General features: G+C 36.4%; 1 protein-coding gene across 6 annotated transcripts in view; it reads right to left on the bottom strand.

The window, feature by feature from the left end:
* Positions 1 to 26,721, bottom strand: part of ELF1 (E74 like ETS transcription factor 1) — a 104,550-nt gene that overhangs the window by 29,290 nt on the left and 48,539 nt on the right. For 4 of the 6 annotated variants that reach the window (XM_060128668.1, XM_060128667.1, XM_060128672.1 and 1 more), the window contains 2 exons: positions 23,289 to 23,587; positions 1,718 to 1,898 (listed from right to left, as the gene is read on the bottom strand). In XM_060128668.1, coding sequence (XP_059984651.1) covers positions 1,718 to 1,898; positions 23,289 to 23,360 — 253 coding nt within the window. In that variant the 5' untranslated portion in view covers positions 23,361 to 23,587. Of the gene's footprint in view, positions 1 to 1,717; positions 1,899 to 23,288; positions 23,588 to 24,142; positions 24,391 to 26,721 lie in introns of those variants that run through there. The other 2 variants (XM_060128670.1, XM_060128671.1) reach the window with 2 other exon arrangements.

The raw sequence follows: 26,721 nt of genomic DNA, 5'->3' as shown, positions 1-26,721 counted from the left end.
TGTAGCCTTACCCTAAGGCATCAAGAAAATAGGTCAGAACACACTGTGGAGAAAACCCCATTAGCTACACAACACATACATGCATAGTGGTGGTCATTCTGTTATACAAAACACGAAGTACACAGTCAGTGATGAGTTGAAACCTCTAATATGATTAATCCAACTGTCTTATTGATAAGCGAGAAACAAATATAGATTTATCAAAAACTTTCACTGGGTTGCTCTGAACAAAAATGTGAATATATGAGAACATGCTTTGTAAAAAATAAGAGGACAGTACAAAAACTAAGTGTTGTTCATCAACGTTTATCAATGACTCAGTCACTGGGTGCATGACATAAGCAAGTCATTTAACTTCTCTAATTTCAGTTTTCTTTTTCTGCTGTGAGAATTAAATCTGTACTTTAAAAAAAATCTACTATGTTAATATGATACAATGATAAGAAGACAATGCCATTTGGGAGGTATTTTTGCCCAAAATGGATTATCTCATTCCAATCATGAGAAAATATAACAGAAATAAAACTGAGGAGCATTGTACAGTGTCTGACCAGTACTCCTCAAAAGCATCAAGGTTATGAGAGACAAGGAAAGACAGAGGAACTGTCATAGACTGGAAGTGACTAGGAAAAATTACCAACTAATTGCAATGTGAGATTCAAGATAGGATCCTGGAATAGAAAAAGGTTGTTAGTGTGAAATGCGTGGAATAAAGTCCAGGTTTAGTTGATAATACTGTGACTAATGTTAATTTCTGGTTTTTAATTTAAGAATAAATATTCAGAGCTTCCCTGGTGGCGCAGTGCTTAAGAATCTGCCTGCCAATGCAGGGGACACGGGTTCGAGCCCTGGTCTGGGAAGATCCCACATGAGGTGTAGCAACTAAGCCTGTACGCCACAACTACTGAGGCTGCGTGCCACAACTACTGAAGCCTGCGCACCTAGAGCCTGTGCTCTGCAACAAGAGAAGCCCACGCACCACAACAAAGAGTAGCCCCTACTCGCGAGAAAGCCCGCATGCAGCAACAAAGACCCAATGCAGCCATAAATAAATAAATAAAACTTAAAAAAAAAAGAAAAAAAGAATATTCAAATAATCTTTGCTTCTAAGTAATTAACTTTCTCAAATACCTCCAACATCTCTGGCCAAGATATATGAATGTAAATGTATAAAATTACAAATGCATGCACCAGTTTCTAAAACTGATGGAACAAAGCACCACCTCAACACTTACATTCAGTGTGAAATATCCTACTAGTTCTGACTGAACAAATCTTTAAACCTCGGCACCTTATCCTACATTTGGGTCACGGCTTCCTATTTTGCTTCCTGCAGCAGCAGTAACAAAAGAATATTCCTATCTTTTGCCCTGCGAACAACCTTTCACTGTTATCAGGAGTACAGAGCTAGGCACACAAACAGTGCTCAGTGAAAACTTGGTGAACCGAGCTGGTTTGGTTCCTCTTACACACCTTCTATTTCGTCACGTTCATCTCTGTCTATTTAGGAAAGAAGGAGGAGGAGATAAGCGAGCACCATGAAGCACAGGCAGATGAGAAAGAAAACGTCATTTTCTTCTTCCCACAGGGCTCTAGCTTCCGCCGGTAACGGAGTTACTCAAAACCGAGTCAAGAACTTTTTATATCCCCCAAATCACAGGGCTAACCCACTGACTAAAACTATGCTGAAGGAAGGTGCTGTCAGAGGCACACACACCTGTAAGGGTGATGTCGTCGTCATCCTCATCGATGATTTCCTCTTCGGCGACATCCAAGGAGCTCTCAGTGATCATGTCATTGGGCTCCTCCACACAGGCTAGACCCGCATAGCTATTGAGAATATCAGCACCAGGAACGTGTTCCACAATGACGGCAGGAAAAATAGCTGGATCGCCAAGCTGGGAGGGGTGAAGGAAAAAAAGGATTAACAAAGTTTTGCTTTTGTTAAATACAACCCAAATTATTTTACACAATTCAGTTTTCACATCAGCAGCTACTTGTATATTGACAAGCTTTCTATGATACAGAGAATATATATCTACTAAGACCAAATAAAACTTTCATTACCAATTTTGGGTCTTAACAGCCAAGTTTTCATTGGGAAGTCCCATAAAAGTATGTTTTTAAAGCTCACTAAATTAAAAAAACTAGTATCATTAATGCATAAGAAGTGTCATACAAATGAAATGTACAACTAAAATCTCAGCAAAAGTTTCTTTGACAGAAAAAAATCTATGAGCTTAATAAATATTACACTGTCACTTGGCACACAGGCCGTGTTTAACAACTAACTGCTTTTGGTTCAAATGGGAAAATTAACTTTCACTTTCTATCTGGTTATAAGATCAGGGAAGTCGAGAACTGGAAGAACTCTAGTCTAGCCATCTCATTTTACAGATGAGGAAACTGAGGCAGAGAGGATTTTTAACAGCCTACTCAAAAATCAGTTAATTAGTCATGAAAAAATTCAATGTTAAAAGTGAAAGCCAAATAAAAAATGTTTTGAATGTACCTAAGTATACATGAATCATAATACTATATAATAAGGGCTATCTATAAAAGAATTACTTTTTAAATATAGTAAAAATGCTGACATTTATTAACTTGTTTTATATTGCTCTACTTGTCATATGGTAAGGGTTCTGTTCATTTGTTACACTTTCATAGTAACATTTCTCTGCAAATCATCATCCCCTAAACCACTAATATACACTAAACCGTCTATTAATAAAAAAAAAAACGATTACGATGTCATTACATTTCTTTTACTTTAAAAATTAAAAAACTTCAGACTTTAAAAAGTTGTAAAAGTAGTACCAAGAATTCTCCTACAACCTTCATCCACATTCCCCAAATGTTAACACTTAATCATGTCTAGCATCCTCTTTCTATATTATCATTTCTATATCTATAGTTTTTCTGACTTATTTGAAAGTGGTAGACATACTGCTCCTTTAACCCTAAATACTTAAGTATATATTTTCTAAATATATGACCATTATCTTATACAAAGATAGCACAATTATCAAAACCAGGAAAGTAACACTGATACAGTACTATTATTTAATCTATAGACCTTATTCAAATTTCTCCATCTCATTAATGTCTTTCTTTCAAAAAATGGGAAAAAAATTGAGATGAGGATCCTAAGTTTCATTTAGTAAATATCATGTTTCTTCATGACAACTCCTTTAATCTAGAACAATTTCTTCTCCTTTAATCTGGAGCAGTTCTTCACTTTTTCTTTGTCTTTCATGATCTTGACACTTTGGAAGAATACAGGCCATTTGTTTCATAAAATGTCCCCCAATTTGGGTTTTTGTGGTATTAACTCATCATTAGATTCAGTCTGCATTTTTGGCTAGAATAAAAAAAAGTAATCTTGTGTCCTTTCAAATACATCTTATCAGGAGGTCAAAAAATACCTTTTTGTCCCATTACTAGTGATATTAACTTTGATCATTCAGTTAGGGTGGGGTCTACCAGGCTTCTCTACCATAAAGTTACTATTTTTCCTTTCATAATTAATAAGCATCTTATGGGAAGATAGCTCATGTAAATATCCTGTTTCTTAAAATATATATATATTGAAAATATTATTTATGATTTCATTATAACTAAGCAGCCTCAATCTTTTAAAATTAATGTTTGTAGCAGTGCACAGAAGTTAAATATTACTTCTTATATAAGAATTTAATTACCTAAATTAAATATATGGTATCATAGGTACTAAACAGATACTATCTGTGCCTTCAAGAATGTTATGTTCTGAAATTTATAGATAACATTAATACTAAAACATATTTGGATTGCTTTATTTTAAAATGTTTCTTCCTATTTCAGAAAAGAGGAAAGTTAGTCAGAAGGAACTGGCTCTCCAAATCATAAGTTTTAAAACAGAAAGAGGCTCAAACATTACAATGTAAAACACACACAGGGAGGCACCAGAGAGAGTATCATATAGAGTAGCCAATTGCCTTGCCCTTCTCTTTTTTGAGAGTGAATGCTGCATATGCAACCCAACTTAGCATGAGCACATGCTTGTTGACAGCACTTCTCCTCTTCTCTCCTAAGAGCTAAACTTAAGCTCCTCGTCTTCTGACAAGGCTGAGCCCAGAGTTGAGTTAATTCTCATGATTTCATTTTAAGCCGCAACAACTCCATGTACCAGGTAAGGACAGGGCTTATCATTTCTATCCACTGGCAGATAAAGAATTAGGTTAAAAAATTTACCCAAGATCACCACTAAGTCAGAGACAGAGGCAGGTCGATGCAATTCACAGGAGAAGCCCTCAAATGAAAGCGAAGTATTTCTCCCTACCCACATCTATTCGGCTCCTTAAGTTTGGGTAGTGAATGTTTAGAGTGTGGCTATTACGAGGGATATCTCCAAAATTTTTTCTGAACCTATAAAGTTCCCAAGTTTCAAAGGACTACAGATACGTGTTACTACTTTCTGCCTTGTCCTATTCTCTTACTCTGTAACTGGATTGGAGCTGATGACTCTAGTCTCCAGAGGTACAGGTGTTAGAATACCCTGTCATATACCACTATAATCAATGCTACATCTACTTCAGTGCCCCTCTCCAGAAGCAACCACTCTTGCCAATTTCTTTGCTCCCTAACAGAGGCAGTCTGTGGATAATCAAGCATATTCTAATTTGCGTTAAACAATCATTTTTAATTTCAGTTCAAATTTTAAAATAATTTTAAAACTGTTTAAGACAAATTTCAAACACACAAAAAGTAGAGAGAAAAAATTAGTTTCCACGGAAGCAAAAGGTTACTTAAGAATGAAAAGGGACATGTGGCTGTGTGATTTAGAGAGTGGCAACCTGTAGTAAAGAAGAAAGACTGTGAACCAGGAGACCCAAGGCCTTCTCCAATCCTACTATCATGATCTTATCTTCCTCACTTTAAATGAAAGAAGAGCACCAGTTGATCCCAAGGGCACTTCCGGCTTTTAAGATGTATTTTAAAGGTATGGATTTGAAAACTGCCTGTTGATAACATTACAGTAGAAGAGATTACTCATTCTTATGGACTAAACTGGGGGAGGGAGTCGCATGCACAAGTGGTCACAAACCTTCTGGCTTTGCTACTGCTGTTAGCTAATATTATTAGCACCAGGCATTTTGCTCATTGCTTCACATGGATTACCACCTTATTTCATCATCACAAAATCCAATTAAGGAGACACATAAGATTATCTGTTTTATACATGGGAAAATGAAGTCTCAAGGAGAAAGGAAATAATTTACTGTAAGTGGAAGACTTTTTTTTTAGTATTTATTTATTATTTATTTGGTTGCGTTGGGTCTTAGTTGCAGCAGGCAGGCTCCTTAGTTGTGGCATGTGGGCTCCTCAGTTGCAGCTTGCTGGCTCCTTAGTTGTGGCATGTGAACTCTTAGTTGCAGCATGCGTGTGGGATCTAGTTCCTGGACCAGGGATCGAACTGAGGCTCCCTGCATTGGGAGCTCAGAGTCCTAACCACTGCACCACCAGGGAAGTCCCCAGAAGACTGTTAAACTGACTCCAGAGTCCATGTTCTTTACCTATTACCTACTATAACCAGCCTTAAACATGGTGCCATTTTGTTTTGGGATTGGTTTTTGTTTTTGTTTTTTTGGCATATTTACTTAGCTCTGTTTAGAAAAACAGAATAGGCAAGGAGCTGTGTTTGCAGTATGACTTTCAATATTATCTTTTTTCAGGGCTTCTCTGATCCAAATCTATTATAAACTATCTTGAAGGCACAGCCAGTCCCTCTTGGTCCCCAGGGACTTCCCAGGATCACTCCCAATTTAGCCATACTGTCTTCTCCTTCTAGATACTTGCTCCTCTCATGAAAAACATAGGCCACTCTTTTCTAGTCCACTGAGATATATATTCAAAGTTGTTCATCTCTAATTTCTCCAGGGTGCTATTAATTCACATACAATAAACAGACCAACTCTGAATCTTAGGTAACAAGCCTGAATCTGTATATACAAAATAGATCTAGGAAACCCCTCTCAGGTGACTGGAAAGAATCTCTCCCTCTATTACCATAAACAGAAGGAAAACACACGCTCCAGAAACTCCAGCTGCCGATCTGGGCTCATGGTAAACTCCTGCCTTATAAACTGATTGACTAAACTGACTGACTAGTAACTGAATCATCAGGAACCTAAAAACTTCATAACCACACATTCTAACATTCCATATAAAGAAATGGACCCTAGCCTCTTAAATGAAAAAATTGCCAAATTCCAAATGCTGAATTTTCCTAGATTTAAAATTTTTTTAATAAATAAAATACTGGGACTTGTATTAGTTTGCTAGAGCTGCTGTAACAAAGCACCATAGGCTAGGTGGCTAAAACAACAGACACGTATTGTCTGTCAATTCTAGAGGCTACATGTCTGAAATCAAGGTGTCAGCAGGGTTGGTTCCTTCTGAGGGCTTTGAGGGAAGGATCTGCTCCAGGCCTCTCTCCCTGGCTTGTAAATGGCCCTCATCATGTTCACATGGTGTTCTCCCTGTATATGTGTGTGTCCAAGTTTTCTCTTCTTATAAAGACACTAACCATACTGGATTAGTGGCCTACCCTATTCCAGTATAACCTCATGTTAACTAATTACATCCACAATGACCCTATTTCCAAACAAGGTCACACTCTGAGATATCAGGGGTTAGGACTGCAACATATGTATTTGGGGGGGTGGAGGGCAATTCAGCCCATAACAGGACTCCATTTTATTTAGCTTAAATCTCTCATATGACAACCAGCTCCCTTTACCCTATGGCAGCTTATGGCAGTAAAGATAGATATATATATATTCTTGTTACTATTCATAAATTAAGGTTAGACATTATTCTTCAAGTTTCTTTGCTTCTTTGCTGAAGACCATCAAACTTTATCCACCTAGTTTTTCTATATCATTTTGACGAGACTCCTTCCCAAGATTTATTTAAAGAGGGAGTTTCAGAAAGGTCAGAGCTAGTCATAAAATGGCCACATTTCTAATAGTTAGCAATAAGATCTGTTACCTCCTTTTAAGAAATGAGGGAGTCAACACTTCACTGATGCCTGAACAAAAATATTACATTTCATTTGGTTGGCTACTCAAAAAAATTTTTTCTCCAAATCTTCTAAATCAGCTCTAAACCCTCTCCTCATTTAAATAATTAGATTAAATAAGCATCGCCTCTTCAGTACCTTTTATTTGAACCAGGGAATCTCAGTAAACTACCAGTGGTTATCAACCCTGACTATATACTGGGAAACATCTAAAAATATCAGTACCTGACCCTATACGGGATCAAACAAATCAGAATATCTAAGGATGTAACCAGAGCATGTTATTGAAGCTCCTCAGGTGATTCCAATGAGTATGTAGGGGTCAGAACCACTGTTCTAAAGAATTACAAGAATCTAAACTGCATTCCGTAAACTGAGTCAACTCTGATTGTTTATGCCAATGTCTGAGATACTAGTAATCCAAAGAGACAAACAGTTGTATTATTATGTTACGAGATCTTCTGCTATTTGGCACTTGCAGATTATTTTCCCATTTGCTTTTGGAATAGAACTAAAATAAATCACAAATGATGGGTGAGAAGAGAGAGGGAACGCTTTTTAGAATTAAAATCTGTTAAAGATCAGCGTTATTAAAGCCTCTACTTCCACAGCAAATTAAACTGTAGTGAAAAACTGACTTTTGACTGTTTTGTAACTTTAGTGAAGGTGTTAACAGGTCCGGACAGAAAAATACGTATACCGGTTTCCCTTTTTATTAATTTCAGGTAAATTTATGACATGTGATGAACGCAAAATTAACAATTTTTTTTAGCAGCAGTAATAAAAATCAAACCAAGTGTTAGCAAGAAAGAGAAACAATTCCCCAAATTTCAACATTGTCCACTATGTAGTTGCCATTTGTGGCTGATGATATATGTGGAAACACCATCAAGTTAAAAGAGGAGGAAAGTGACCAATCTGTAAGCAGTACAATATGTTACTACCCTGAGTAGGCTTGCTTGTTTCCTCAGTAGACCATGATCCAAAGCCCTAGGCAGATACTTAAGAAACTATGGATCATTATTCCAACTCTATTAAGTAAGTTTATTCAACAAGTTTTCAGATATAAAAAAGCAAAAGAACTTTCAAATAACTTGTTTGCCAAGCTTCTCCAATAGCAGAGCTCAACCTGGTCCGCGCTGTTGTGAAACGTCCTGCCGATCGCCTACGAAACTGCTTAAAATGAAGTATCTATCAAATGTTTTTCTAAACAAAAAGCTGGTTAAAAACAGTCTTTAAAAATTTCCCCAATGGAGGGACTTCCCTGGTGGTCCAGTGGTTAAGACTCCGAGCTTCCACTGCAGGGGGCCAGGTTTGATTCCTGGTCTCCTGGTTGGGGAACTAAAATCCCGCATGCCCTGCAGCAGGCGCGGCTAAAAGGAAAAAGAAAAGAAAAATTCCCCAATGGAGATAATCCTCTTTAAAGATAAGATGCTAAATGAGCACCTTTCCAGTAGTTTATACCATCTCTCTGCCTCTGGTCAAGGCGATACCAGGAGTGGGGTATGGGAGATACCTTCAGTATCTCCCATTCCAAAAAACAAGCAAACTAAGCACAGCGCACTTGTAAAAACTTATCTTGTGCCCTCTCTTCCGATCAGAATGCTGTCCCGAAGCCTCATCCTATGAAGACACTGCTTTGAAATGACTTCCTCCACCTTTGATGTAAAAAACAAAAAACCCACCCCTTACTCTATCAGGACACAATCTGACAATATTTACCATGCAGCAAATGCACCAGAAATACACATGGTGAAAACAGGATATAACAGTAACTACTCAGGCCCTAGAGTCAGAATGACCCTATCTAAGGCCAGACTGCACACCATGCCCTGGGTGCTTGAACTCAGGCAAATGATTCAGTCTCTCTAGGATTTAGTTTTTGTGTCCATCTAAAATACGAATAATAGTATCTTCTAGAGTTGTTGTAAAAATTCAATAACATGTAAATACATCACTTATACTGCATGGCATATAGCAAGCATTCAATGAATTTTTTGATGATCAAAATCCTTCAATATTTGACTTAGATAAAAATAAACACTCTTAAAACTTGACTTACTATATATACATATATACAAACACACAAATCAAATCATCACATCGTACACACCTTAAACAATGTTATACGTAATAAAGCTGGGGGGGCAGGACTTGGCTTACTACAATCGTACATTGACAGGCATGTTTTTTTGTTTTGTGTTGTTTTTCAATTTGGCTTCACCACTTGGCATGTGGGATCTTACTTCCCTGACCAGGGATCGAACCCACGCCCTCCGCGTTGGAAGCACGGAGTCTTAACCACTGGACCGCAAGGGAAGTCCCTTTGTTTTGTTTTTAGTAAGAAGAGTCCTTTTAGAAAACTGCTGCATGAAACAAACCATCTACTCCCAGCAACAACCATTTAGCTCTAACTAAAAGCAAAAGCTGGATACATATGTGTTCACTTTGTGAAAATTTATCAAACTGTACACTTATGATTTGTGCATCTTTGTGTTTATGCTATACTTCAATAAAAAGCTTAAAAAGCAGAGGTCCATATGATGGGAGAAAAAGAACCTGAAAATACCTTCAACTCACTGTACTCTAGTGCTCTCAGCTCTGAGCACTATTCTCAGGCAGAAGTGAAAGCAGAGCAGTTAGGGGGAGGAGATTGGGACCAGATCAAACACTAGGATGGTCTTCCTTCATCCCCTCCTACGAATCATAATAATATTAAAGAAAATCTCTAGACACAGAACATCTATGTGGATATACACGCACAAAATTAGGGTGACTGGTGAACGAAATGAGTCAAAATTAAAATCCTTCATACAAGTTCCCGTGGTACATTTTTTAAAAATTATTTTGGGGAATAGATTTATATATGAACATATTTATATTCCAAGAGTGTAAAACATTACTGTCCCCCTTTCTATATAGTTCCCCATCCCCAATAGCTACCACTGTTACCAATTTCCAAAGTGCATTTTAAATGATTTCAGGAATTAATGTATTACATAAAACAAGCCAGGACTGTATAGCTGGTCTCTGGGACTCAGCACTAAGTTCTTGTGAAGGATTCTTCACAGCCAGATTCCTGGCATACTTTGAAAATCTGTCATTAAAACAGCTTCATTATCTGCAAATGAGAATACTTCTGTTGATTGACTCAAGTTCTCTTTATAGGAGCTTATCCCTTCTAGTCTTATTTTAAAAGAAAATGAAAAGCAGTTTTAGCAATCAGGCAGAAAAGTCTTAAGGAGCTGCAGTGCACATTACCCAACACACTGGTCTAACTTATAAACAGTTTTCCTGACTGAAAGTGTAGTACATGAATCTAATTTAAAAAATTTTTAATATGTAAATGTATTAGGGAGAAAATAAAAATCCTATTGTATTTATCACAATTTTAATCCCTATAAAAGGCTATTTACTTAATATTCTTCCAGATTCTCTCTTTCATTCAAAGTTCCTTTTATCTCTTATATCTCTCCTAGCATAATGGTTAAGATTTTGGACTTTCCCAAGTCAAAGACTCAACCCCAATGCAGGCGCTGCCACTTTACAGTTGTGTTTCTGGGCAATACTCATTCCTTCATTCAAACCTCTCGAGATTCCTCTTTACAAAGACTTCCCTTAGTCATAAAATGGGGAAAACAGTTGCCATACTGTACCGGGGTTTATTGTGAGGATCGAGAGAATGCACATCACCTACAGGACTTGGTAAAGCTAAGAGACAATAAATATTACCTCATATAGTTAAACAAAATATCCATCTTGAAATTAGCCTATGTGCATGTGTGTCTGCATATACTGTGCCAGTTTGTGGCATCAGTGTTATGCTGGCTCTGTAAAAACGAATTAGGGAACTTCTCTCTCTGAACTGAAACTGTTTAAATGATTCACTAAAGTTTAAGATAACTCACCCACGGAAGTCTTTGGGCCTACCAGTTTTATGCTTATGGAGATTGTTCCCTGGCAATTTCCCCAGGTTTTGTTGTTGTCGTTACTGGTACATTTTCATTTTAAACAAAACACCAAACATTGATTACTAACATTCCGAAAACTTAAAAATACTTCAGTGCACTAGCTAAAGCAGTATATAAAATCCCTACACAGTTCTGCATCATCTCTTAATAGAAATATAAACAAATCAAGTTCTGTCAAAAAAATTAATGAGGAAATAAACAGATAATAAGACAAACCATCTACTAACTGATATTCTAAAAGAATGTTATTAAAATAGGACGGGACTTCCCTGGTGGCGCAGCGGTTAAGAACCTGCCTGCCAATTCAGGGGACATGGGTTCGAGCCCTGGTCCGGAAAGATCCCACATGCCGCGGAGCAACTAAGCCTGTGCGCCACAACTACTGAAGCCGGCACCCCTAGAGCTCATGCTCCACAAGAGAAGCCACCACAATGAGAAGCCTGTGCACCTCAACAAAGAGTAGCCCCCTCTCGCCGCAAACTAGAGAAAGCCCCCGCGCAGAAACAAAGACCCAACGTAGCCAAAAATAAATAAATAAATAAATTTTTTTTTTTTTTTTAAAAAAGAATAGGAATCTAGATACCTTTAGTAAATAAGCCAGGTTATTTTGAACAATACTCTGGGTACCTTTGTAACCCTGCCCTAGGAATCTATTACAGGATTCTAATATAGTACTTCTAGTTATCCGGTAATAAATTCAAGATAATAGTCTACTACAGGAAATAGAAAGAATACTGTATTGCAGGTTGATTTGTGAGAATCAAAGAGTACATGGAGAAGACTCTGTAAACTATAAACGGCTCTACAAAATGTTAGGCAGTGTTATTTTTACACTTTACTCAACAATACAGCAGGTAATGTTTTCTTGGCACACAGGTAAACATCCAAAGCAGCATCAAGGCACAAAATTTTAATACATGCTTCTGTCAGTCTCCTCAGTTCTCCAATATCCTAGGTTTTCATGGGTTACGTACCTTTTATACCATGATGTAGATAAATATTATGTTACAGCCAGGGGCTTCGTATAAGGGAAAAATGATTCAAATTCCTGGTAATTAACATAGTCAAGGTCCTTCCTTAATCTGATTAAAAAGGAACTCATTACAATGTTGTATCCTCCAGTCTCTATTTTTGAGAGCTCCTCACTAAACAATAAAATAAAGTAAAAATAAAACGGTATTCTTAATGTGGTGGCGATGGTGGTGGTGGTGATGATGAAAACAGTTACTATGTTAAGCACTTCACATGGCTTATGTCAGTTAACCCACAACACTGTGCTGTTGTTTTGTTGCCACTGGTCAGCCAGAGGCAGAGCTGAAATCTGAACCCAGGCAATCTGACTCCAGAGTCCACAAGTACAGGATCCTACAGATAAATTATAGTCATAATAAAAGTTTCATCTCAGCTAAAGTGTGGGTTTAAAAATATATATATTTTTTTTGTTTGTTTTTGTTTTTTCTTAATGTACACTGTGTTAGAGCTACAGCTGAAAAATTTTGTTTTATTTCTGTTGACTCCAGTAGAGATGAGTGTTTCTGAAGAAGCCTTTTCTCTTGCACAGCACCAAGAAAAACAGAAAGGTCTAAGTAAAATGGTCTTTTCTCCAAACTTCCCCAAGATAATGTCTGAAATTCCACTGTAAACCCCTGTGGAGTTGATTTAGCTAAGTCTAATCTCATTTTAGGTCTTTCATGACAATTGGCCTTCTTTAGTCTTTGCCCAGAGTTTTCTTTTTTCAGTCAGGATAAATTACAACTTGGCCATGCATCTCAAAAAAGTAAAATAATCACTGAAAACAATCTTAGTTTTTTTTACTAGAGTGCCCACTTTAAAAGCTTAATATATTGGGTGTGTGTGTGTGTGTGTGTGTGTGTGTGTGTGTGTGTGTGTGTGTGTGTGTGTGTGTGTGTGTGGCTAGCTAAGTATGAACAGAATCAATTACGAGGTTAAAAAAAAGGGTAAATTTTAGGAGGTGTAGTAAATTTTAACCAGGTTTAAATGTTTACTTGCAAACTAACTAGGCAACATCACAACAGTCAGTACCAGACTGATAAATGTTTTAAACATGCAGATTCTGTATAACTCAAAGAATTTAAGTAAAATCATAATTAAAGAGGTAATTCCTACTTCTAAAAGATGAGCTTTGACAAGAATCTTATATATGCACAACTCGTAGAATAAAATGAGCCAGGGCATTCGTGAATATAGGCAGTTTAGCTACAACAAAGCCTTTTCCAGAATCAAGTCACACTAGATGATCACAGACAATGACAGAAATTAGAGTCACTGCAAAAAATTGAACTCCAGATCAAACTACATCAAAATAAACTTAACATGCTACAATGTTAAAGGAGAGTGCTCCCCTACAGAATGAATCTCCCAGATTTTTAAAATCCTGAATGAAAAGTTTATTGGCTTATTCTAGAAACAAGTCAGTCATTCTCAAGTATTAAAGGAAAAATAGGAAAACTTTAAGGAAAAAAAAGGGTGAATGTATTTGTCTATCTGGTATCCAAGTCATAAAAATTGCCTTCATTACCTCACTTATCCAAAACAACTGAGTGATGCAGAGTACACAGTGCAACACTACAAAGCTTAATGCCTTTTCTTGATTTACCTCAGGTCATTAATACAGCAACTGCCACATTTATTGACTACTTCCTTTGCCCTACGCTCTTGCTAAATGTTTTACATAAACATTGACTGCTCATAACCTTGGGAAGTAACTTTCACTTTTGGTGGAGGAAATCAAAGCTCAGTGAAATTTAAAATCTTGTCTGAAATCATACAGCTAGTAAGCTGTGGAGCCTCATCCCCAAGCTGATACACTTGATGCTACATCACAAAGACTCTTAATTGACAAGAGGTGGGAACAGATGAAACAGATAAGCTCACAAACGTATCACCAAGTCATTACAATTCTTCTTTCCAAGAAAAGAATTGCCTAGTATTGAGAATTTTGGTTATAACCGTGTTAAAAAAAATTCTGCCTGTATTCTAACTTATTTAATATTAGGCATATTAGATTTATGAACATTATTAAGGGTATCACTTTGTTAAATTCACACTTTAACAAACCATTAACAGTTTTTTTTCTTTTAATTTATCAGTTTTCTTTTTATTTCACTAAATCAAAGGACATTATCGTCATCAGTATTCTCTAAATAGTACTGAAGGTGACCATGGCTTTTAAAACAGGAAAGGCCAGTAACACAGTCACACCACCTGTATATATAGTGGCTTATCCTTTACGTGTTATGTGTTAAGTGAAACAGAATGGGGGCAAAAAAAGTCAAGATTACATAGCTAAACTGAGATACATCAAAGAGGTACTAATTTCCTTACTTAGCAAGGGTGCTCTAGGAGATGGAGTACTATCTGGGAGAACAGAGACTGCTAAGTCTATCCTCAAAAAAAACTGACCAACACAAACCTCACTGAAAAAATAGCTTCTCCAGAAAGGTATACAGAGTGGATAAATACAATGTGGTATTATCCATACAATGGAACATTATTCAATAACAAAAAGGAGGTACTTGTTCATGATACAACCCTGAAAACCCTCTACTAAGTGAAAGAAGTCAGTCATAGGAGATAACATATTGTATGCCACTTATAAGAAATGTCCAGAATAGTCAAATCCATAGAGGCAAAAAGTAGATTAGTGGTTGCTAATGGCTAGGAGTGGGGGAAAGAATAGGGCACGACCGCTAATGAGTAGAGGTTTCTTTCTGGGATAATTAAGATGTTTGAAAGCTGATTATGGTGATGGATGCCATTTATATACTAGACGTGTAATGAATTACACATTTTAAATAGGTGAATTATATGGCATATAAATTATATCTCAATAAAACTGTTATTTAGGAAATTCCCTGGCGGTCCAGTGGTTAGGACTTGGTGTTTTCACTGCTGAGAGCCCAGGTTCAATCCCTGGTCGGAGAACTAAGATTCCGAGTGCGGTGCGGCCAAAACAAATAAAAAATAAGAAGCAAAAACAAAACAAAACAAACTGTTGTTTTAAAAAAAGAAATACACAGGTTTATCAGGCACGAAGACTGTCAACCTGTAACTACACTAACAAATTAACTACAATGAATAACATTTTCTTTTTGCTAACATAACAAATGCAAGTATAATAATTCTTCCACATTTAAAACTACTTTTTTACCACTTACACGTATTAGTGGCTGGAATTATCCAAATATAGTTGTTTAAGGCACAAGCTGGTTGCAATTCCCAGCTTTAGCATTTACAGGCAAGTTGCTCCCCTTCTCGGAACCTCACTTTACTCTTCTGTAAATTGAGAATTAGAATACCTATTTCATCAGGTTGTTGTAAGAATTAACTAGGACAATCCCTGTAAAGCACAAAGTACGCAGAACAAAATGCTAAGTAAACGTCAGTTACTAAAATTCAGCACTGACTGTTTCTGGTGCCAGACCAGTCCATGTCCTACCCTATGCAATGATCTCATCCATATTCATTTTTAAGACGTTGTCATGGAGCCTCTGTGTGATGGCTGGGGGACACTTAGAGGAAGACTCTGCAAAAGAGAGTGATAGTAAGTTCCTGCTCCCCTCACCAACTCTTCTTTCTTAACAACCATCAGCTTCCTTGCTGCCGAGTTGGCAGGGAGATAAGCCAGGCCAAACTCTAGGCCACAGGCAGGGTTGGCCCTTCATATAACCTGAAGAGGGCCTTAGGCCTTATGCAAAGTCAGACTTTTCCCAAACATAATAAGGCTTGTAATGGGAGCTCTATAGCATAACTCCTTTGATGAAGGCTTTTCCAAATGTACAGAAAAGAAACAAGCAATCTCTGTATGTTAGTTTCACAGATGGTCAAACTTTTAATGGGTCTGATAAATCTGACCTGGCAAGATTCAGAATGAGGACAACAGGAACAGATAGACTGGTCAATATAATCTGGAACTGTATGTAAATAACAGAGGCTCTACCATGTCCACGCACAGGTTAGTAGCATCATTCCAACTTCCTGTCTCCACAACACTGGTGCTGTTACACACAGAATACTGTCAACACATTCCTTCTACTCTAAGGTACACTAACTCCCTGGCCTAACAGAATTTTACCATTTCAGCTAAAAAATGGCAGGTTGATGTGATCTATATTTTTCTCAGTCTACAAAATACAACCTCGTTCTCAAGATACAACCATGTCAAAAACTTCCTCTCTACAACTTGAACGAGTCTCCCAAGAAACATGAAAACTCTAAATGGATATTTACTTACTGATAATTTCAATAACAAATCTTAAGTTATTTGAGGTAGTTTTCACTAGACACATTTAACACAATAGTTCTAAATACAGTTTCAAGAATATTTGTTTCTGGTCTTGGAATTGCAGTGACATGCCATACTGCCCATGCACTAAGTGAGAATGTGGACACACAGGTCCCAGAAAAAAAAAGTACTGTAGTCAAGAGAGTTGTGGGGCAGGATATCACCTCTCATTCAAAGGCCTTCTGATGGAATGGGAGAAAATATTGGCAAATGAAGCAACTGACAAAGGATTAATCTCTAAAATTTACAAGCAGCTCATGCAACTCAATATCAAAAAAACCAAACAACCCAATCCAAAAATGGGCAGAAGACCTAAATAGACATTTCACCAAAGAAGATATACAGATTGCCAACAAACACATGAAAGAATGCTCAACGTCATTAATCATTAGAGAAATGCAAATCAAAACTACAATGTGGTATCACCTCACACCAGTCAGAATGGGCATCATCAAAAAATCTACAAACAATAAATGCTGGAGAGCGTGTGGAGAAAAGGGAACCCTCTTACACTGTTGGTGGGAATGTAAATTGATACAGCCACTATGGAGAACAGTATGGAGGTTCCTTAAAAAACTAAAAATAGAACTACCATATGACCCAGCAATCCCACTACTGGGCATATACCCTGAGAAAACCATAATTCAAAAAGAGTCATGTACCACAATGTTCACTGCAGCTCTATTTACAACAGCCAGGACATGGAAGCAACCTAAGTGTCTGTCGACAGATGAATGGATAAAGATGTGGCACATATATACAATGGAATACTACTCAGCCATAAAAGGGAACAAACTGAGTTATTTTTAGTGAGGTGGATGGACCTATATGGGAAAAAAAAAAAAAAAGTGGTCATGAAGAACCTAGGGGCAAGACAGGAATAAAGACGCAGACCTACTAGAGAATGGACTTGAGGACACGGGGAGGGGGAAGGGTAAACTGGGACAAAGTGAGAGAGTGGCATGTACATATACACACTACCAAATGTAAAATCGATAGCTAGTGAGAAGCAGCCGCATAGCACAGGGAGATCAGCTCAGTGCTTTGTGACCACCTGGAGGGGTGGGATAGGGAGGGTGGGAGGGAGGGAGACGCAAGAGGGAAGAGATATGGGGATATATGTATATGTATAGCTGTTTCACTTTGTTATAAAGCAGAAACTAACACACCTTTGTAAAGCAATTATACTCCAATAAAGATGTTAACAAAACAAAAGCAAAACAAACAAACCAAAAGAAAGGCCTTCTGATGTAATAAGGGCCATAACTGAACAGATATAGATCCCACACCATTTTACCAACAAGATTAAGAGAAGGAAGAAGAAACTTTAAGAGGATTCAACCAATAAATATATGATAAATTATGTTAAAGGCATGGGGAATATTAAGGGGGGGAGGCAACCCTTTCTTCAAGTAGTTCAGCATTTATCTGGGAAATTAATAATGTATATATAAAAATTTAACGGGCAAATGTATATAATGACATTAAGTCATGTAGGAATAACAGGATAAAGTTGTTAATTCCTGAAGGGATGATTTTAGGATAAGTTCCTGGAATAAGTAGGTTTTGTCCTAAAATCTTGAAAGATGATTAGAACTTAAACAGGTAACAGGTATGAATGTGGAAGATCAAACAGTGGGGAAGCAGAAAAGCATTTGGGAAAATCATACAGTAGGCTGGCAAAACTAATGTAGTACAAGAAAGAAAAGAGCATGAAACAGTCACACTATGAAAAGCTTCTAACCGTAAGTTAAGGTGTTTAGTTTGATTATACAGTCAGGAGAAATACATCAAAACTTCTGGTACAGTCCACTGTTCTGAAACACTTCCTCTTCTTCATCTGTCAGATAAACTGGATCTTCCTTCAAGGTCCAGTTCAAATGTAATTTCCATGGTGAAGCTTTCCCAAAGTTGCAGTGCCGTCAAAGGCTCCTTTCTCTGTATCCACAGCACTCTGTGCTGACCTCTGTTACACTGGGTAGTGATTGCCAAACACTGAATGAGAATTAACGGGCAGCTTGGTGAAAAGACAGCAGTTCACACTTTAGCTTCTAGGAATCAGCAGAGTGAGCCAATTTACACCCTAAGAACGAAAGTCATAAGACCACCTCCCTACATTGGAACGGGATTCTATAAAAATATATTTTTTACTTTCCCTAGCATGTCACCAAGGTTCTCCCTAGTGAGCTAAGTCCGTTAAGCACAAATAACTATGATTTGCTAAGTTCTACTTTTAGAACCAACAACTGAAAAAACATATAGTGTAATGATATACCAAAATTATAAAAAGCGTTAAACAGCTGTTTTTCACTCAATTAACTTCTGGAATATTTGAGCATATAGTCAAGTTTCCTTCTCTTTAGATACTTAGGTCCACAACCTTCAGCTTTTTTTTTATCTCATACATTCACCAAGCAAACATACCTGTTCAATAAGGTCAAACCAAGGCACTTTCAAATAAAAGTATACTGTAATTCAATACCGACAGTGTTGCTCTCCCACAGAAGTACCTCGCTCTCACCTACAAATAGGCCCAGTCTGGAATGGATAGCAAGAACAGACTTCTAAATGGCTTGTCAGAAATAACAATATTGATATTTCTTTTCCAACACCCCTTTCCTCATTCCTGCCTAAAGTTCTTCCAAGCAATTCTGAAAAGAGTACGAATTGATATAAGGGAAAATGATCAAGGTGGTGGAAACCACACATTAATGGTGTCAGTTTCTTTAGACGACTACATTAATAACCACAGACCATAACTAAAAACAGGAAATACATTCTAACCTGATACCTTCAAACAGTGATTTTATAAAGACCAACCAATTAAACCAATATAGGATCATAAAACAGAACAAATTATTTTAAAGATACAAATACTTCTTAACTTTGAAAAGTCAAAATCCCAACAGAGTTATGTAACTTAACAAGTCAGTTCTAAAATTCATTCAAAACTCTATCCCAATTTTGGAGGGGGGAAGAATATCTTTATCAGATATCAAATCTATGAAGTGATACTAATGAAAGCAATGTGAGATTGGCACAATACAAAACAGGTAAATGGAATAAAATACACTAGGGCAAGTTCAAAACTAAAGTCTATACATATGGTTATTTAGTATACAACAGAGGCAGCAGTCTAAGTGTGGAAATCATAAAACACTCAATAAATGGTGAAGAGTCAATATCCCCATTTGTGGGAGAGGAGAGTCGTCAGATCCCTATACCTCACATCCTACAAAAGCAGATTTCAGGGCTTCCCTGGTGGTGCAGTGGTTAAGAATCCACCTGCCAATGCAGGGGACACAGGTTCGAGCCCTGGTCCGGGAAGATCCTACATGCTGCGGAGCAACTAAGCCCATACTCTACAACTACTGAGCCTGCGCTCTAGAGCCCGCACTCTAGAGCCCGTGAGCCACAACTACTGAAGCCCACTAGCCTAGAGCCTGTGCTCTGCAACAAGAAAAGCCACCACAGTGAGAAGCCCACACACCACAACCAAGAGGAGCCCCCGCTCGCCGCAACTAGAGAAAGCCCACACACAGCAACGAAGACCCAACACAACCAAAAATAAATAAAATAAATTAATTTTTTTTTTAAAAAAAGTAGATTTCATATGGACTAAGGAGTTAAACCTATAAAATATACTAGAAGAAAATATAGGAGAATATTTAATAGTTTTAGGGGTAAGAAAAGCTTTCCTAAACGAAAATCACCAAAAAAAACTGGTAAATTTTATGACATAAATATTTAAAATTTCTATAGGGCACAAGATATATTGTTAAAAGACAGTACCAGATTGGGACAAAATATCTGCATCACATGTCATAAAAAGAGAGTTAACCATTAACTGTACAGTGAATTAGAAGACAATGACACTGATGTAAATTTATAATATATAAAGAACTACCAGGCAAAAGGATATTACTAATTCAAAGAAAATTCAAATCAACAATAAATAAAGCTAATGGAACAATCCCACAACCTCAATACTAGTAGTCAAGAAAATGCAAATTAAATGGTAAAATGTAATTTTTTTTAATGTAATTTTTTTCACCCAAAAGACTGAACAAAAAAAGGATTTCTGTTAGTGACGGTTTGAGAAATATACTGTTAGTGGTAGTAGAAACTGATAGTTTTTTGAATATACTTTTAGTAATTCTACTTTTAAAAATTTACTACAGAAATAGTCATACAAGTATACAAAGATACACTACAAACTTCATGCGCGTGCACGTGAAGTAATAAAATGACAGTGCTCAGTAAATATTACTATGTGCCAGGCACAGTTCTAAGAACTTTATATACATCAACACATTTAATTGTCACAACCCTAACTACAATATCAAGTCTGTTATTATGATCCCTGTTTTGCAGGTAAGGAAACTAAGACACAGGGAGGTTAAGTAACTTGCCCAAGGTCACAGAGATAATAAGTAGTGGAGCAAAGATTCAAATCCAGGTGCTCTGACTCCAATATCTGAGCTCTTAACCATTATAGGTCTATTGCCTCCCAAACAAGGATATTCATTTATAATATATTAGCAAACTAGTGGGAATAGCCAATTGCCCATGATCAAATACTGGTAAAATAAATTATAATCCATCCACCATGTAGAAAAATAAATGATGCAGAGCCGGCATACAAACACACAAATATTTATAATACATTAAGTGAAAATAAGTCACAAAAAAGATATTACATTCTTTCATTTGTATCTTAAAAACAACCTGTGTATATAGGTTGGTATGTATGTATATTGTTCTTTTGTTTAGGCCTTGGTCCAAAAAATTACACATCTAATAGTCAATACTGGTATCTTCTGGGGAGAACAGGATTAGGGACAGTAAGTGAAAAGAGACTCTCACGATTTACTTTCTTTTTCTATTAGATGACTTGTTTTATAATTGGCATGCTATGACTTTTATACCAAAAACAAATTTAAGGAAACAAAAAACAACAAAGTAGAGCTACATCTACTTAATAGATAAGATGCTAATAAATCTGACACTACTGGATCTACCCCTGCAAGCATCAAGTTAAGTTTGCTGTGCTCATGGCCACGGATGGAAAAACCCTAAACCTGGCCAACTGATTATAATATAGTACAATCAGCATACATCATGGCAAGAGTATTCAACATCATTAGTGAGAGTCAAACTGCTTGGGTTCAAGCTGTAGCTCCAATATTTACCAACTGTATGTATGACTTCGGGTAAGTCACTCAACCTATCTATTCTCTCAATTTCCTCATTGTAAAATAGGGATGATAGTATTTGCCCTATGTTTCACATTTGTTAACTCCTTATAATAATATCTGAAAAAACTAACACATATTCATTTTGTTAGATAAAAGATAAATAACTTTTTATAAATAAATAGATAGCTAAATAAATAAGAAAAAATATATACGTGCATTGTGATGTTAATGCATCTCTCTATCCAAAGTCATTAATAACCTCTCCAAGTTAAACTAAGTACATCACAGATGGTAAGGGTAGGTACTGTCTTGGAAAACTTATTCTAAGCCTATATAGATACATGTATGAATGCTGCACCATGATGTAAAACGTATTTCTTATGGTTAAAGAGTGTCAAAGCCAGTGCACTGGAAGCATATACCAGTGAGCGGCTTAGAGCTCTGTCCCCTGTGGCCACATCCCAAGAACAAACCTCACCACATCTTTCATCTTCGAGGGCTGCACAGTAAACACACAGTTTTCAAACCTTAACGTATACAGAAACATACTGTTTTAAAACAAATTCAAAACACTTTCTCCTTCTAAAATGTCTTTTCTATTGTCCCTAGATTAAATCCATAAACTATTTTTAATTGGGATGCAATCTTCTCCCTCACACTTTTTTCCTCCCTAGCCAAAGCTCACCTTGATTTTACAGCACCTTAATCGAAATTCTCACCGTTTGTAGGTTTATTTATAAATGTTTTATTCTGTCTCTTCACTCAACAGTACAATACAAAGAACTAAGAAATTACAATACCCTGCCAAAAGTAAGAATCACCTAGAATAAAAGCATGATACATTGTAATTGGCCTATTAAAGTTAGATATTTAGGATTAGGCTTACTTCAATATTCAAATCAACTTTATTAGACATTATTTTAAGTCTACTAGCCCTCAAAATATTTTTCCCAGTACAATGAATCTTTCTAACACATGATTTCTCTCACATCACGTCTTACATTCCCAAATAACCTGTTCAAAATGAAGTAAATTATCAAGTCCCAAGAACCTCTAGTGGGGAGGGAGGAGACCAGAATTAACTCAGTTCTTTTCTCATTATCTCTTGGATCTTTCTTACACTCTAGAAATAGTAATTTACACATCTTGTATAAATTCAATAAAAGAAAGCCACTTTAGAAATTCTTCAGTTCAATCCCTTCATTCAGCAGATGATGAAATCAGGATCTAGAGAAGTTAAGTAACTTCCTCAGAGTCACATGCTTTGGACTGAAATGATGTCTGATAATGAGACTGCTAACATCTTTCCATCCCCTTGAAGGAATAGTCCAGGATTATAAATCTTAATTAACCACATATATTAAAACTGTGTAATTGCAAGCAACTATTACAATCACCAGTCCTAAGAAAAATTTACATGTCTTGTCAGTATGTCATCTAGAACTTTTCAAAGTACTCTGAAATAATTACTTAAGGTATTTCCTGTTAAGTCTCATTTTACAGAAAAACAAGCTAACCCCCAAAGTATTATATCCTTGTTACCACATCAAAGCTAAGGATAAGATTCTTTCTTAATGAATTAACTAGTACTTAACACATAAAATCACATTACCTCCACATTTTTAATATCTAAATTTTTACATTAATAAAGTTTCTCCTACTGTCTTTTAAAGGCAATAATTTTGAGACAAATAGAAAAAGTAAAATAATAAATTTATTAAAATCCGATTTTCTCTAAGTCTCATTCATACCTGTTGTTCATCCTCCATGACGTTACTAGCAAATTCAAATACTAGGTCGTTCTGTTGGACAACAGCAGCCATAATAAAGCATTCCCCTTAGATCCACATGAGAAAAATTCCAAACAGGTTCAAGTACCAGGCAGCAGAGTCCAGTGACCAATTTGTGTAAATAACCCAAGCTAAGTGTGTGAAGTTACTGTATACCAGGTTTTCTTTAAGGAAGGTGCTTCAAATTTTCTTCGTTCACTGGGATTTTACTTAAATTGAGGCAATTTTTCTGAAATTTTTCTTCTCTAGAACTTCTTGACCTGAAAAACATAAGTTAGTTATGAGAAAGCAATCATACTATTTTGAATATAACAGTTAATACAGACAGCAATGTCTCCAAAGCATTTTTTTGTTAATGTTTTTAAACAAAACCAACATGACTAGTGAATACAGGGTTGTTGTTTTTTTAAAAAAAAACTAGACATATATTTTCTTTTAAGATTTCATTCCTGCTAAGATAAGATCACCTCTCATTACTGAAAATTGAAGCCATTCTCCCCCCACCCGAACCCCCATTAAACTACAAAGTACTATTTATTAAAAAAAAAAATCTACCCAGCCATAACTAGGTTTTTGTAATTGCAATAAAGCATATATAAACAATTTCCTTCTTTCTACTAACCTAGCAAACCACACACATAGGAATTCCTACTCCATGAGTAATTTCATAACATATATTTTTGCCTTAATAGAAACATTCAGACAGTATCCTTGTTAGGCCTAATATATATAAGGATTTAAAATCTGTCTAATACATTTAAAGTTTAATAGTACTATTTTAAGAGCTTTTAAAAATAAGCAGAAATAAAGCTCACTCTTTCTGTTCTTTAAAAAGGTTTCTGATAAGTAGAATGCTTTACCATGCTTAAGCCTGTCTTCGGTGGCTTCTTTTTTAATGCACTGAAATGTATCCTTATCTCTAGCACAGGCTTGCAAGCAACAGGAAGGAAACAGCACTTGACCACGTCATGGCAAATTAGAACATGCAAAGAAGTGCACTTTACAATAGAAAAACAGAAACGCAACTTAAGAGTGAAAACAATTTCGCAGCAGAGGGAGAAAAACTTTAAAGAGTGCCTGCCAAAGATGTCTGCATATTTAACAATATATTTTTTTAAAGTTACCACTACTAACAAAAGTAAAGGGAAATTAAAAGTTTATCACAATTTTATTAAATATTGCTTCATACGGTTATGGCCATAAATATGACATGAAAAGACAAAGACATAAAAATAAGCACATTAAATAACATCTAGTTCTTTGAAACAGCATTTACAATTTTAATTTTAAAGAGACAAGTTCAGGAATGAAGCTGATCTCGTGAAATCAGTTTCCCTGAAAACTTAAATCCAGCCAGTATGTGCTAGCTAAATCACATACTCATTTTCCTAATTTCAGTAAAGCCAATTTCGTATATATTGCAGACTCTAGGGGGTCATCATGGATGACTGTGGTTTCCCTAACAGGAAATCAAAAAAAAAAGTTAAGAATTCAATTCAATTCAATATTTCTACTCACTAAATTCTAACCCAGCAGTTTCCCACACCCACTCCATCTCTTTTAATAAAGACTTCAACTCCAACACTGGGAAAGTATTTTTAGCACTACTATTTAGGTAGTTTTTGAGTACTGTACCATGTCTGGTGCGGGGGAAAATACTTTGACCAAAATTCATCAGACAGACATAGAAACATAAAACATACATACAATATTTTCCTTTAAACTCTCACCCAATTCTTCTGTACTAGGCTTTCCTTCTTAGGTCCTCCACACAAACTACATTCATTCTTACCTCCATTTTCAACTTCTACTATTCCCCATTCCTGGAATTCCCCTCCCACTTCTCAGTACCCATTCCCATCTTCTCTATCTTTCAATGCTCAAGTCCCATTTCTTTCACAGAGCCTCCCAACCTCTATGCCTTGACCTATATGGGCCTTCAAAAATACAGTACTTATTGCCCCTACCACCAAATTAGCACTAACTGTACACTGTCTCACACTTGAAAATTATGTCCCCCTAATTCAACTGAGTACATGTTTCAGTATCTATTATTTGCAAAGCTATGTACCAGGCACCAAAATAATTAGAGCAAAACTTCTCTGGGTAAATAACCATTGTCTAAAGTTTCTTCTGTACCTACCAAACCTCTGCGGTTTGGTAATAATAATAAAAAGGATTATATTAATGATAATAATATAATACTAATAATAACAAGGATAATATTGACAGATATTGTTTTGAAAATCTATCACAGATATTTACGCTCTATGTATGTTCTTTGAAAGAATTACTGTAGTACTTTTGATAAGACGGAAATCATTATTCTAAACTTAAGGAACCACAGTAAGAAAGTATAACCAGAATCAAGGGATGTTTCCTGATAGGAAAATTTCTCTGTAAAAGGTTAGATTCCAAAAGACTATTCCAAAATCCATTTATTCATAAATACAAAGGTGACACTGTCCCAATGACCAGTGTGAACACATCTGTGTAAAGTTTCACTTTATTTTCCATTGCAGTCACAAACCTTTTCTTACTAGCACTTCCACAGTGCTACTGTTCTTTAATAAATGTTTTTTTTTAGTCTCAAAAATAAGGACAAGCAATCAACATACCTATATCTTACAGTACACACTAGGAACCAACAGTAATCAACCGAAACTGAAATGACAGCCCATGATCACTAAGCCTTTGTTAGGATAGGAAGAGATACCTTCACTCTGTTCATTTCTATATAGAAGTTCATAAACTGAAAATGTGTAAGTAAAGGAAAGCTCCTCCATTATTTTATTGGCTTCATTAGTCCTCTGACCCTCTGTCTTCTTTCACTCTATCCCACTGCTCTTCCTCTTCTCTGAGTAGTTATACAGCCTACGGCACCAAGGTGGTTCTTGGGAAGAATTTTTCTAATTCCTGATCCAGAGGTACCACCCATACATATTAGAGGTACTTAAGTAACACAGCCTCAGTGTATTAAAATTTTTTCAGCAAGAGATGAGACTGGACACCTAGATCAATGATTCAATTTTTCATGAGTAAACTGAGTTCTGTGTCCAGGGTCTCACAATCTGAAAGCATTAACAGAATTATAACTAGAATCTTCATCTCCTCAATCAGGACTCTGTCCATGACTACAATACACAGCCTCTAAATCTACCCAAATCATTTATGCTGTAATAGTTCAGAACACAGGTTTCTTTTTCTTTTTAAGGTTTTTTTCTTCTTATTTATTTATTTAGGCCGCACCGTGCAGCTTGCGGGATCTTAGTTCCCCGGCCAGGGATGGAAATCGTGTCCCCTGCAGTGGAAGCACGGAGTCTTAACCACTGAACTGCCATGCTAGGGAATTCCCTAGAACACAGGTTTCTAATTAAATACATATATCAAATTA

Source organism: Lagenorhynchus albirostris, chromosome 18 (genome assembly GCF_949774975.1).
Source record: "Lagenorhynchus albirostris chromosome 18, mLagAlb1.1, whole genome shotgun sequence".
NCBI classification, from domain to species: domain Eukaryota; kingdom Metazoa; phylum Chordata; class Mammalia; order Artiodactyla; family Delphinidae; genus Lagenorhynchus; species Lagenorhynchus albirostris.
Note: the sequence above shows the minus strand (reverse complement) of the source record. Positions and strands in the feature narration are given on the sequence as shown.